This window comes from Chaetodon auriga, chromosome 8, assembly GCF_051107435.1.
Source record: "Chaetodon auriga isolate fChaAug3 chromosome 8, fChaAug3.hap1, whole genome shotgun sequence".
NCBI classification, from domain to species: domain Eukaryota; kingdom Metazoa; phylum Chordata; class Actinopteri; order Chaetodontiformes; family Chaetodontidae; genus Chaetodon; species Chaetodon auriga.
In genome coordinates, this window is record NC_135081.1 from 18,236,233 (window position 1) to 18,251,146 (window position 14,914).

The 14,914-nt window shown below is 41.0% G+C and overlaps 1 protein-coding gene across 1 annotated transcript; it reads left to right on the forward strand.

Annotated features, from left to right (window-relative positions):
- Positions 1-182: 182 nt before the first annotated feature.
- Positions 183-11,432, forward strand: rbfox1l (RNA binding fox-1 homolog 1, like). The gene is made up of 12 exons (XM_076737248.1): positions 183-521; positions 5,844-6,080; positions 9,170-9,349; positions 9,468-9,521; positions 9,617-9,709; positions 9,806-9,875; positions 9,958-10,017; positions 10,108-10,243; positions 10,333-10,372; positions 10,461-10,528; positions 10,894-10,975; positions 11,076-11,432. The coding sequence occupies exons 1-12, from the start codon at positions 435-437 to the stop codon at positions 11,118-11,120; spliced, it is 1,152 nt and encodes a 383-aa protein (XP_076593363.1). The 5' UTR covers positions 183-434; the 3' UTR covers positions 11,121-11,432.
- The last annotated feature ends 3,482 nt before the right edge of the window (positions 11,433-14,914 follow it).

Sequence of the window (14,914 nt, forward strand, 5' to 3'; positions counted from 1 at the left end):
TGTGTAAGAGTGAGGGTGGTAAGGTGGTAAACTCAGAGAGAAGGACATGGGTGACTATTTATAAAACTCTGAAATGAGACCCTGAGCATGTGTTTCTGTCTGTCAGGCTGCATGATCAACTGATGGACACACAGAAGCTCACTTGCTTTCTCTTTCACTGCACTATATCCTGTCTTTTCCGGACAGGACGTTGGCTGTTTCGTGGACTTTCTTCATGTTTTCTTCTTTGACTAATCTGCGAGGTTAAACAGTCTTAACCTTCTCTCCCCTCACCCTCTTGGATCTTCTGTTTTCTCCTGTTGGGATTTTTTCTTCTTTTTTCCCAGCCTGATTGCCTGCTCTCCTGTTTGCATATCAACCCTTCCTTTTCCCCTGCTCTCCTTTTCCTCCCGTCTTCCTCCGTTCCCTGCCTCCTTGTGCGTGGTTTTTGGGCCATGCTCTCCTCACCCACTGTGATCCTCCAGCCTTATGGACTCCCTGTCTACCCACAGACAACCACATGCTATCCCAGCATAGTTCAGGTAAACTCTCCTTAGTCTGCTCTGTGGACTCCAAAATCTCTCTCATCTTCACAGTTATGGCACATGAATGTTTGTCTTCACAAGTCTGCATCTTGTCCAGTCTGTCAGGCAGTTGATGTCTTTTGACCATTTATCTAAGGTGAGTCAGGATTCAGAGGTCGGAAATAAGATGTGTCACCAGACGAATAAAAATCTGATAGTATGCATAATTGAATGAGGTCATGGCTGCAGCTAACAATTACTTTCACTGCTGATACGTCTGCTGATTATTTTCTTGATTTGTCAGTTGTTTGATAATACGTCAGAAAAAAATGTCAAAAATGCCCATCAGGAAGTTGACATGTTACCAAATGTAACCAAAGGTGATCATTTTACTATCAAAGGAGTTTAAGAAGTTATCAAATATTCACATTAAAGATGCTTAAACCAATGAATTATTTACACTTTTGCTTAAAAAATGGCTGAAACAGTTAATTGATTATCAAAATTGTAAAAATTGGCAATTGTGTTTTCTGTTGATCAACTCGTCCTTTCAGCTATAAATTGCTTTTTATTATTTTTATTGTACATCACTAATTGATGTCAGTGTAGTCAATAAACCATCAAGACAACATATTCCCAGTGAGAAGGAAAACATTTAATTCAACTAAAGAAACCAAAGGGCCTTTATTTCCTTGAGTTAATGAGTCACATGTTATATCAAAATTAGTTTAGTGATGTATTGATTAACACAGTTGTGACTACATGTCTCGGACAGAGCCAATCAAAGAGGCCTGATTGTAGCTGGCCGAGGTACACTGATTGTGCAAGGTCTTATTTATTTAATAGTAAGGACACATTAGGGGTTATCTTTAGTCTCGTGGTCTCAGTGATGCCAGCAGGCAAGTCAAGTGTGTGCGTGTGTCTGAGTGTCCCTGACATACCATTAATGCCACAATGCATCTGGTATTTCTCCACCTTGTCTCTGTGGTTCACACCAGCTGTATTTTTAGCCCTCCTCTCCTGAGCAGATAATCACCGGAGGAGATTCTGTCACCTATCTTCTTGTCTGCAGTCAACTGTTCTTGAAATAGGTGTGAAACCTGCCAACTGTGCATTTAAATATTGAGTATTTTAGCTGTTGGAGCATAATATTCAGATCTATGTTTAATTTAAGAATACTCAGAGGAGTACTTTGAGAAAACAGGTGTGGATAGAGGTATTGTTTGGAGGTGAGTGGAGCAAAAAAAAAAAAAAAAGGTTTCCAGGCTCAGTTTCAAGTTGGCACATGCTGAGCTTTACTGTAAAATTTTAGATTTCCGTGGACTGAAACAGTTTTCCTGCATAAACGTCTGTATGATTGAAGTGCAGCATCTGTTTGAAGAGTGTAGGTTTGAAATCCACTCCGGGACCTTTGTCACGTCAGTCTTTGCCCTCTCTTTACTGTTTGTCTTCATTGTTAACTACCTAATAAAAGCCTAAAATATCTTTGAAAATATAATTAAAGGAACCTGGTCGAAAGCAGGATTTAGAGAATGAATGTGCTGAAAAAGCGATGTTTATTTTCACTTAAGTAGCCATAAGCTTGCTACCATTTGTAACTTGGCGAGCACTAAAAGGCCACATCTGCAGTCAGTGTCGTCTGTGTGTAAATCCTGTGGCAGCTGTCCCAGCAGGCACCTGGCTCAGAGCCGTTGACCTCTGACCACGAACTGACAGCTGAGGAGGGAGACGAGAGAAACAGGGAACAAATGGAAATCAAAAAAAGCCTGCAAGGAGGAGAGGGGGGACGCAGAGTCTGTACGCCTGCTGACACCGTGATACTGAATCAGGCACACTACTGGAAGCGACAGTCTGAGGGAACACAAAGCAAGAGAAGACGATCGGTAGTGATATCTAACAGATTGTGTTATCTTCACCCATCCGTCAGCCACACATTGGTTGCTTGTTGAGACAGATGAGACACAATACAGGCACAAGTTAGTGTTTGGAAAGCCGTTCCAGCATGGTACTGTAGCTAATGCTGCCATGAATGACTGGACTGAGACCCGATGGAGAATCACAACCTTGGAGAATCCCTCATTACGCTCTACTTTCCAGAATTAGAACATGACAGCAGGGGAGGCCCGTCCTAGTAAATATTTCCATTTAAATTAATTGACATTTCCACTATGTCTTGCGTCACGACAATGCCAAATGTTGGCATGCAAACACACTCGACCAAAATGGCTAAAATGGTAAAACAACATGCTGTGACAAAACATACCCGACGTATTTTCCCCGTCCTGCGAACTCATGCTCTGGGGAAACATAGGAGGAGTGTGATGTACTTTAACGCAGCCAGACGGGGATGTAAGCATATGCAGCTTGAGAACTTGGCTCAAGCGCTTGACCCAAGCTGCCTCCAATTCCTGCTTTATTGTACTGTCTGCATCTGCATATTTATTCACACCGCCTGAGTGCAACAGCTGATAGGGAGACATATGAGAGGTTACGAAATGATGGTGGAGAGAGTTTTTAATTATATGAGATCCTTCTAAATCCTAAAGCTGGCTGACACACTTGTGGTATTTAGCGTGTAATGCAATACTTAGATATAAGTTTAACTGTTAGGACACAGAGATGGAATAACTCCTATAATCCTTTGATTAAGTGAAAATATTAACACTGCAATAGAAAAAAATTAGGTAATAGTTTGACCTTTTGGGAAATATGTTGGCGAAATAAAAAGATCATGATGCCACTTTTCATGTCTGTCCAATCTGAAGCAGCAGCCAGTTAGCTTAGCTTAGCATAAAGTTTGAGAACAGGGTCACAGCTGGCCTGGCTCCGTCCACAGGTAACAAACTCCACCTGCCATCACCTTCAAAGCTCACTAATTAACACATTATATTAATTACATTAATTCAAGCAAAAACCAAAGTGTAAAAACTGCCAAGCCAACCCAGCTGTGTGCTCTCCCTGTTTCCAGTCTTAATGCTAAGCTAAGCTATGCTAAGCTAAGCAGCAGCTGGCTGTAGCTTCTTGTTTACCGTATGAACGTGGAAGTGGTTCTGATCTTCTCATCTAAATTTTGGCAAATGAGGTGAAGTTCTGCCTTCAAAAATGTGCTTACAAGTTAAAAAGCCAGTAAAATGTTTTCAAAAGCACAAGCAGGAATGTCTCAATGTTATGAATATTCCAGGTGGATCTGATTCTGACTATATTGCTGAAGGGGTATTTAAACTCGGTGCGTCATTTTGTAGCTGCTTGTGTGCAAAAATTTGAGGATCTTCCAAGATTTTCTCAACAAACACTTCTCACATAATTTCCATCTTCATCTTAGGTAATGTCAGAAATATACTGTCTCACTGAGATGAAGCAAGGCTGTTTTATTTAACTGAAACACTGACAACAGCTGTAATTTATGAGGTTATTTCATGCCTTATATGATATATGAACCTACAAAATGTTATAAGTAGTCTTAAGGTAAACAGTGAAATACTAGTAATTTCTACAGTGAATGTTATTATTGAACCGTCCATATCTTTTAGTGTGATGTGATCATTTGTGGTGTTGGTCGACATGAGATGTTTACGTCAGTGGTTATCCAGCAGATGTGACTCAGAACAGAACAGAAAACACAAATGAAGATGAAATTATTTTAAAGGAAATGTTTTTTGTAAGGCAGTCAAACATATTCCACATAGCAGCAGAGGAAATAGGTCGGGAGATATTGTTTAAATAAATGTTTCTGCAAAAGCAATAAAACCACGCTGGCCTTGCAGAAGTGGTATTCTTAGAGTCAACCTTTGACATATATGAAGGAGCGTTTACATTCATAAATACTTCATCTTGAGGGACGAGCTCCAGTCTGAAGTGTGTGTGTGTGTGTGTTCATGAGCGTGTAAAGTGAAGGCAGTGTGTGTGTGTTAGGAGGGGGGGGTTAGGTGATTGACACTTACAGATGACAACAGCTGGTGTGGCCCCCCTGGTCCCTTTTGCTCCTGCAATCATTTGATGTGATTGGTGGATCAGTAGAACTTATGGTGCGGTAGGCGGGTGGTCAGCTGGCATTAAAACATGCTGCAGTTGTTGGACAATGCATCAGAGATCGAGGGATGCAGTAGAGGGGTAAGACACTGCTTTTCGCTTCTAACTGGACAATTCATGTGCGTGAGAGCTGTATAGGATGGTTTAGATCTGTTTTCATGAACATTTCTCAGCTTAACTGTCTCTGTTCCTTACGAAGGAGTTAAGATTTGGTTGTTTTTAGGCTGAGGCTGTTCTTGGGCTTACTTTACTTTATCCTTTGTTCCATAAAATGTCAGAAAATAGTGCAAAACAGTCACAACTTCCTTGGTTCTTTTGTCTAAAACACCAAAAAAAGTAACTTTTACAATGACATAAAACAGCATTATTTGGCTGTTTATTGCTGGACAAATGATAAATCATTAATTATCTATCAGCATTGTAGCCAATTCATGTTCTGTTGATTGACTTTCTGATTAATCAGCAAATTGTTTCAACTCTAGCCGTGAAGGAGGAGCGGAAGAAGTATTCATATCTTTCACATAAGCAGCAATAGCAACACGACATGCGAAAGTCCTGCATTCAAAATTTTACTTCGGTAAAATCAGAAAAGTATCAGCGTCAAAATATAGCCTGCATGAAGTACTAAGAGCAAAAGTCTCATTATGCACACTGGCTCATTGTATATTCTCTGACTGGATTATAATTACTGATGCATAAATGTGTTCATCGCTTTAATGCTGCAGCTGGTAGAGGTTGAGCTATTTCTAGTTACTTTACTTATTCTATCTTGTGACTTTCCCTTCTGCGATCAATAAAGTTTTATCTAAACCTACAATGATATTTAATGATTCATCTGGTGATCAGAATGTTTTTAATTCATCTAAGTCTGCAGAGTGACTAAAGTTACCAAATAAAAAGGACAACATGTCCCCCTGATTTATACTAGAGTTAAGTATAAGTACATTAGGTGAGTAAATGCACATAGTTTGTGTCCTCCACTTGCATTTAGAGATCCTCAGAGATCCTTTTAATCTTAGTATTTGAACACTTTGGCTTACACAAGCATGCAGGCATTAAGACCAGATGTGCTTTTTAACATTTCTACATGCTCTTTCTGTCATTCTCATTCTTTGGAAAGATTTGTGTTTATCTGATGTTTGTTTATGCATCACGAACTCTTCATTCAAACTCAACATCTCAGTCTTGTGAAAGCAGAAGAGCTCTAACAGCAACAACATGGTGGTTAGTTTGTTTACACCTCTGACATCTTGTCTAGGCTCAGTGGCTGATTCCTCCCTCCCTCCCTCCCTCCCTCTCTCTCTTCCTCAGGGAGGCCCCTCACAGGAGGCCGGCCCCGGCAGCGCCGACCCCACCCTGCCTCAGGTCTACGCCCCTCCCCCCTCCTACCCCCCGCCGGGTCAGGGTCCACCAACATCTGCGGCCAGACTGCCACCTCTCGATTTTAGCTCTGCACATGCCAGTTCAGAGTACCCCGAACATCCCCAGCTCAGAGTCTATCAGGGCCCTCAGCTGGACGGGGCGGAGGCTCTGACATCCAGTAACACGGTAAGAACAGTGGGAGAAAGGAATTCACATCACGACATGAGATTCATGCTCCAATAAAATCTGATCCTCAGTCAGTTAATGTGAGAAGAAGCCCTGCTGGTACAGGTAGTACATGCATATGTCCTATCAGAGGAACATGGCCAGATAGAGTTTCCTTCTATATTTAGAGACCCACCTCCACTGTTGTGTCCATGTACGGGAATGCCGCTCAATACAGCAAAGTGAGGGGGGGGCAGCTCAGTGGGGATTTGTTGTTGAAAATAAATCCCCACATTTCCTTCTCCCCTGTGTCTTATTGAGCAGGCAATAAAACAGATCACTTTCAAGAGTACGGCTGTGAGATTTAGTGTTGATATTGACATTTATCAGTTCAGTGTGCAATACTTTGTGTCCTGTGTTTTTGTGGTTCATCCAATCAAATCAAATGGATTTCTGATAGAGGTCAAGAAAGGTTTTAGTGCTGAGTGACTTTTTGCTGAAGTGCAAAAGTGTATTGAAATATGTGTAGTTGTAGTAGATAAGAAAGAAGTTTATATTCATTTAATATTATTTTAATGTAAATTCAACACTTTCTCGAATAGCAAAAAAATCTTGCCATGCCATTTGTCTGTTGTTGTGTCCTAAAGGTTTTTTTTTTTCTTAAATAAGTGAAAAAGTGCAGAAAGAGCTTTTCAACCTGGTTCCAGTAAAAATCGGTTTACTTCAAGTATTTTCTAAAATCAAATTTCCTTTCTCTTGATTTCATTGCAACAACCTGCAGTTTGGTTTTGAGTGAAATGTTTACAGTTCTTGGTTGCTGCCAACTTTCCATGAAATTTTCTACAGATATTCAAGGTCCCTAGAGGATAAATCCTTATGATTTTTGTGATCCTCTGACTTTTCCTGTAGCGCCCTCATCTGGTCAAAATTTCACTTCATTCAACACTTTGGGTTACAACCAAATACCTGCAAAACAAATGACATTCCCACCGGCCTCAGCTGTGCTTCGTGTTTAGTGCTAATTAGCAAATAATAGTATGCTAACAGGCTAAATCTTAATTTAGCCTGTTAGCATGCTAACATACAAAACATTGTATTTGTTAATCATCAGCATGTTGACACTGTTCATTGAGAGCATGTTAGCATTCTGATGTAGCATTTAGCTCATTTGCTCACAGAGCTTCTAGCATGGCTGTAGTTTTATTTCAAAATACACACATTTCTAGAAAGTTTCTTTGGAAACAGGTTGAAATATACGACAATAAGGTTTTTAGGGCTCCATTTAGACAGAAATGATTTTTTTTTTTTGCAGTGCAGTTAGGATATGACGTGCGCTAATCAAACCTTCTTCAGGCATGAAAGCATCCACTGATTAAGGACAGAGGTGTTTAGTCTGATCTGTGTGGCAGCTCAGCTCTGACGTCGCTCTTCCTCCTCTCATAAATGGTGTTTTGTGGCCCCATCTATATATTTTATTACTAGAGCCCCTGACATACTTGGGTCCGTGCTGATTTTCGGAGAAAGTTGAGACGTCGCCATGGAGGGAGGGGGTCAAAGGGGGAGGCTGACCAGATGACCCCCTTTCCCCCCTCTGAAATATCGCTCAGGTCCAGAAACACATTTCTGCATCGTGACATGACACCACCACCCAACTCAACCCTCTCTCCCTGTCTCCCACTCCCCTCCACTGTGGCCTGTCTGTGGTGTATGCGTGTGTGTGTGTGTGTGTGGGTGAATGTGATGCTGTAGTTAGCCATGGCAAGCCACTGAGGCGTAATCCAGCGGCCTGTGTGCGTTCATGTTTGTAAAAAGCTCCCTTGTGCCAACGTGTCTCTCTACCTTTTCTCTGTCTATCCCCAACTTATTAATGATGCCCCTTTTCAAATGACCTTTAACCCTTGGCAAAAAAAAAGCAGCACCGTGACCCCAGACTGACCCTTGTGGAACGTTCAGTTTTGATCTCTGCCCCCTTTGCCCCCCATCACCCTCTTCCTTTTCAAGCTTCTTGCGCACCTTCTTTGCCTTGTTGACTCTGGTTTAATTTTACTCTTCACTGCTGCACTGAGGCCTTTTCCACTGTCTCTTAGTACTAGAATGCTAATACTCAAGTTCTGCATAAAGGACTGCATTGTTTCCCCACATATCAATATTTTTTCCTGTAATTTATTCTTTGCATTCTAATGTTTTTTTTTTCTTTCCAATGCACTTTGCTCCTTCTGTCTCTCTCACTGCTGAAGCTCACTGATTTTTCTTCTTGCAGACCTTTTCACTCTCATTCGTCTTATAAAAAAACATATTTAACATTTCTTTTTTGCGCTGGTTGACCAACACATACACACATGTGCACACACTGGCATCGTGGTGCATTGTGGAACAGTGAATGTTTTGGTTTTGGCACATTAGGATTTTTTATTTATTTTTTTGCATGGAGCAATTTTAATTAGTTAAATATTACCATAGATTTCTATGTATTTTGCAGACTATTACAAATACTTACTATGATAATACCAAGGCACATAATTATAGTAATAAGGCAAGTTGGCTCTAAGCTATCAGAGGACCTTAAACTTTATTTAACTCTTTGCCACAGCTTGAGTGAGCATAATTAGATTTAGTGTCAGATATATAATCTTTGTTCTTGTCATAAGTGCATTAGTCTAGTTTATTCTCTCTGACAGGCATGTATTCAAAGACGCCTCACTAAAATGGAGCCCTTTTCATGCCTCCTCACATTTGCCTGAGAGGGATCACTGGTTGCTGAATGCTCTTTGATCTTTGGTTTGAATCACTTGACTTCATGAAAATGATCTTTGCCTAATGCCATGTGATGCTTACGCAACTGAGTTTTTACACAAACAGAATTCTCTGAAAGCTGAATTTGACTTTTCTGATTTTTCCCTCTTTGCTTTTCTACTGATGCCCTCTCCCTGTTTTTTTCCTTCACACATTCTTCTCTCATCTCATTCATTTTTTTTTCCATCTTTTGTTTTCCATCTTTCTGTTTTTGTTTGTTCTTTCACGTCCTCTTCCTTCTCGTCCGTTCTCCTTCTATCCACGTGCTCACGTCCTCTCCTCCTCCTGCTGCTGCTTTCACACCTTCTTGCTGTCAGGAGGACCCTTTGGCCCCTGTGACCTCTGACTCCCAGTCTCTGAGCGTGTCGGTGTCATCAGGGGGCGGAGCAGGAAGTGGAAGTGATGAGGAGGGGTCAGGTAAGGCCCAACCGAAACGCCTCCACGTCTCCAACATCCCGTTCCGCTTCAGAGACCCCGACCTCCGCCAGATGTTTGGGGTATGAGTTTCAATTATCAAGCAGTATCACAGTTGCCCTTATTGGAAAGCTAAATAAAATCACCCCTCCCCCTCCTTAAATAAGTATGATATTCACATAAAATATCTGACATTTTCAGCAATTTGGCAAGATCCTCGATGTAGAAATTATCTTCAATGAGAGGGGATCAAAGGTGAGCATCACAGAAATTATTATCAGGCCTGAAAACATATTTTTCATGAACAGAGGTTGAATATGAACAAACACTATGACCGTGTGCACTTGCAGGGCTTCGGTTTTGTCACCTTCGAGAGTGCAACTGAGGCTGACCGGGCCAGAGAGAAGCTGAACGGGACGATCGTGGAGGGGAGAAAGATTGAGGTGGGGGAGAATCTCCAACTATTTGTAGGTTTCCACTTTAACATTCTGCCCGATTTTCCTGTCTCATTAGCTTTGTCCTGTGCTGTGTCCCCTCAGGTTAACAATGCCACTGCCAGAGTCGTGACCAAGAAGCCCCAGACGCCTCTTGTGAATGGTGAACTTTCAAGTAAGACATTTCACTGGATTCTGGGAGGTTTCTGCTCATATATGACGGAAGAGAAACTTATTGTCTTTTTTTTTCTGTGTAGCATCTGGATGGAAGATCAACCCTGTCATGGGGGCGATGTACGCACCTGAACTCTACACAGGTAAGTGTTCCTGTTATGAGATCATCAGCAGTGTATGATTCTGTTTTTCTGATATTTATAGATATATATATATTCTTTCTGTGTCTTTAGTTGCCAGTTTCCCGTACCCTGTAGCGACTCCCACCTTGGCCTACCGGGGCTCTGCGCTGCGGGGTCGAGGCCGAGCCGTCTACAACACGATTCGCTCTGCTGCAGCTACACCTGCTGCTGTGCCCACCTACCCCGGGTAAGACTGTATCCAAGTACCAGTGCCTGATCTGCACTCACCTCACCACTGCTAAACCTTTTAATATTGCTTTTATTTACTTTTGTCAGGGTGGTATATCAGGATGGACTGTATGGAGCAGAAGTATACGTAAGTCGCTGCACACTTTTCACATATTTCCTCCTGAAGTGCTGGAGCTGTGTTCATGTTGTTTTATGTTGTTTTATTTTTTGTGCAGGGGGGCTATCCTGCAGCTTATAGAGTGGCTCAATCAGCGTCTGCCGCCACAGCAGCCTACAGCGATGGGTAGGCAGACAAACACCACACACAGGCCTCAAATCCCAAATCAGCTTTAACTTCTGCTGTGACAATTTCAAACGATGGGAAGTCTTTGTGTCTGTCTGTCTGTCAGATTTTTTGAATCTTGAATATATATCTTTATACACACACACACATAATAAACAAAAGGGGGATATTGAAAAATACTAAAAAGCTGAAATTACACATGGTAATTGAAGATTGCACATGAGACAGAGCATGAGCAAATTGATACCCAAATACACTTTTTTGTAATGTTCAGGCCGTTCTGAAGGGAGTGTATGAAGTGAACCTTTCTGAAATCCTTTCTACGTCAGATGACACTCACATCTGCCTCTGATGTTTCTGAGCAGATACGGACGGGTTTACGCCACAGCTGCAGATCCCTATCACCACTCAGTCGGACCAACAACAACATATGGAGTTGGTACAGTGGTGAGTCGCAGCATACACAGCCTCTGTTGAAAACTATCCTGTTACATGTGCGGTTAACAACAGACCCTGCTCACAGCTGCCCTACTGTTTCTGTCAACAGGCCAGTTTGTACAGAGGAGGATATAACCGCTTCACCCCGTACTGAGGCGTCCGCCCGGCGGGGGGTCGGGGTAAAGACGTCTCTCTTGAACTCTGGGATTGGCTGATCCGTGGACGCTGCAGGACAGAGAGTGAGATCCTTAAACTTTGGAGGTGTGGAAATGGTTTCACCTCCTGTCTCCATCACGACCTCTCCACGAGAGACTAAACAGACTGAAGTTGTAAATACTTTAGGGCCCATTTACCGCCCATTCTACTGATGAATACCTAGCACCTGGAAGAGGATGTTATGTAATATATAGCTTAATTGTTTTCTGAATTTAAAGCGTGCTGATGCTGGTAGATGGCTCTCACTGCAGAAGGTGAAAAATACTGTGAGACTGATGTTTGTGAGTCATGTCTGGGATTTTTCACGGGTCAAACTGTACAAGAAAAGAACATTTTGTACAATGTTAAATGACTTATTTTTGATGCTAATTATTTACTAAACCTCTGTTTAAATGTGTGTGTGCGTGTGTGTGTGCGTGTGTGTGTGTGCGTGTGAGCATATGAGTGAGGTTGTTGTTCAGTTACCCGGTCGACTGAGAGACAGCTGTGACACTGGCATCGTTACTACAAACGCAGAACTAATGTTTGTGTGGATATAAGTGGAATTTCATTTTTTTTTTTTTTTTTTTTGAGTCTCATTTTATATTTAGGTACACTGACTTGTTGCTTATTAGCATTCTATTAGCAACATATTGGCTCTTATTAATGCTTGTTCTGGGATAAGGGTTATTAAGGGTTGGGGTTGGGGTATTAAGATTGTAATTCACTCTTCCTTTTTTACTATCAATAACCAATAATTTGTAGATTATTGAGGGAAAACCTTTAGTAAATGTCCTCGTAGTTGAAGAATAATGCATTAGTAAGTGCTTTATAATGACAAAAAAAAGTGCCAATATGCTACTAATATGCAGGCTAATAAGCTAACTAGTAATAATTAGTTAATATTTGTACCTTTATATAATGTGCTACCATTTTAGGTTTTTTTTTTTGCCTTTCTAACAATCTACCTCTCATACATCTGTTGCTTTTAATACAGCTGTCATTTTTAATCCTCTATCGCTTTCTGTGAGCTTTCCTTCTTCCCCTCCACTTCTTCATCCATTAAGTCCTAACTAACACAGTGTGCCTTCTGTTATTTCTCCAGACAAGTTTCATTTTTGTGAGCTGCTTCAAAGCCCCGTTCCACATTCGCACAGTCGCACGCATTCACAGCTGGGAGCTGCAGCGCGAGGCAGCCTTCTGCTGCTGGTTTCGCAACACAGACAGAGGATTAAAGGCCTTGCTCAAAGGCTTGCCTCTCTCATCCGAGCTCGTATCGTGCAGCTGCCCACTGTGTAAGAGTTCAGGTATTCAGTTCTATTCAAACTCTTGTCTATTGTTGCCTCATGCCTCTCTTTACTGTCATGTCTCTCCTTCCTCGCTCAGAACTGCCGAATGCCTTCTTGACTTGTATTGATCACTTCTTCTCAGCCTACTCTTTGTTTCTGTTGCGCTCTTTTCTGCTGTGTTTGATGTTTACCTCTAAATAAAACTTTCCCTCTCTTCTCCTCTTCTGTCTTTTATTGGCTTGTAACATTTTTCCAATCTCCTTTTAATCGCGTCTCATTACTCTTTGGGTTGTTTTTCTGTTTCAGCTCTGTCGCCTAAGAGGCCTCGACTTGTGATTCATTGACCATGAAATTTAATGTGAACGTTTAATTTCCATCAGGCCGTAAAGAGAAACTGAAGGTGCCTTTTTTCTTCTATTTTGTGCTTTATCATTTCCTACTTGTGCTTATTTTCTCATTTCAGTGCAGGCTTCCTTGTCAGCTCACTTCCTTTTTTCCCCCTCATCTGGCCTTTTTTCCTCTTCTTCCTTCTGTTCTCTGCACTCTTTTATTTTCTTCTACTTTCTCTGGCTTCATTCTTTTCTTCAGTAGCCGTAGGTGTAGTTGTGCTCTTCGTTCTGCTTTTTAACTTTCATCTTTTCTCTCTGAGTGACTGTAACCTTATGACTTTCTCTCTTTTTGCATAGTTCTTCTCATTTTCCCTCTTCTGCTCCTGTATACTACGTAGGTTTAGTTTCATTTTCTTTAATTAGCTTTTTGTTTTTCCTGCTTGTTAGTGCTCAGTTTTCTCTCTGTCTCTGTCTGCATTTCTATAATTCTCAGCTCGAGTTTTGCTGCTTTCTCTTTCATCACTAGTTGTTCTTCTGCTCTTTTTAGTTTCTTTTTCAAACTGGACTGCCAGACTGTGCTGTGTCTAAAAATCTCAAAGTGCACACGTGAGATGAATTTAGTGATGAAACTGTTCAGACACACGATGTGGTGGTCTTTTGCAGGACTTTCACCATAATCTTGTGAAAGTGACACATACCTTTTGTAACCTCCATTACAGGTTTTGGGGCTTAATGGATAGAATCTAGAGGTACATCAAATAAATTACTTCACGTTATTGTGAGACTCTGATCAGAGGTTTTTGTTGAACCATCTTATTTTTTTATCCTTTTTCACTCTCATGGCACTTTCTGTATAAAGCTTTCCACTTTTAAACTATTTTTCCTGCTCTTTCCCTTTTAAACTTCACTGCATGAACTCATCCTTCGCCATTCTTTCCTTCTAATTCACTGATTGCATGTAGTTTTACATATTATTTTCTTCTATTTTAATATCTACCACTGTATTTTCTATCCCTTTCCCAGCGATGTTAGCTAAATGTTTTTCCACCTATATCATGAAACTCTTCACTGTTCCAACAGCTCCCCTGAATTTAGTTTGATGTCTTACACCTCAAATGTGGTGGCTGGAATAAAAATGTCAAAATGTGGCCAGATAGGGGAAAATCTGGAAGGAAATGCCTTCATTGTGTCGAGGGTGTCACAGGTGCCTCTCTCTCAATATTTATGACATTTCGCAATAAAACTCTGTCCATGCAAAATCTGCCTCTTCATTTCTGTGACCAGTGCTCAAACTGTTGTGCTTTCATCCATTCATCTCTAGTATGTATTCCTTAACTAAAAAAAAACAACAGTGGATGTCCTTTATACTTGAATTTTATTAGACTTTTCAAAATATGTACACAATATTTACAAAATGGCAGTTCATCATGTCAGATCTGTAGAGGCATGGGGGAGACGGAGGAAGCATTGCAGATAAACCTTCAGCATCAGCTGTTAGTGAGCTGCAACATAAACTATTAAAGCATTGCAGACGCAATACAATACTTACTACTGAGTGTGACTACTTGCACACAGCAAACGGTCACAAACATACTCAACATAAAAGGAAAAAGATAAGAATGAGGAGAGAACAAGTAGTTAGAGATTTGGAGGAGGAGGAGGAGGAGGAGGAGGAAGAGGAGAGGAGGAGGAGAGCATGCAGGGAGAGGAAATAAGAGAAAGACAAATTCAAATGAAGACGAGTTAATAGGAAATGGCAGGAAATGAAAACAGCTGAAGTGAGGAAGGTGGGAGCTGTTCCAGTGTCAATATCAAGGAAGGAGTTACAAGGACTGATGGAGGTATAACAGTAACATGGGAGCAAAAAATACTGAAAACATGACTCAGGCATCGGAGAGAACAAAAAAAAAAAAAAAGCATCCAAAATCAAAATGTGTATTGTTAGTTGTCTGGGGTGAAACTTTCTACTAAAAAAAGAACAGAAAAAGAAAAAAAAAACAAAGCAAACATCCTGGACTGTTTCAATGCTGAAAACCTGAGACATCAGATTACACACTTAAACCATGTGTAAGAATCTTACATTCAGACAAACCAAAGGCAACAAACAATCATCAGTGAAGCTCATCGCGTGACAA

Bases quoted from the DNA above. Each gene is read 5' to 3' on its own strand.
- rbfox1l (XM_076737248.1), top strand. From the start codon at position 435: ATGCTCTCCTCACCCACTGTGATCCTCCAGCCTTATGGACTCCCTGTC. The intron at 6,081-9,169 runs GTAAGAACAGTG...TCTTGCTGTCAG, and splicing joins CTCTGACATCCAGTAACACG to GAGGACCCTTTGGCCCCTGT. The intron at 9,876-9,957 runs GTAAGACATTTC...TTTTCTGTGTAG, and splicing joins TGTGAATGGTGAACTTTCAA to CATCTGGATGGAAGATCAAC.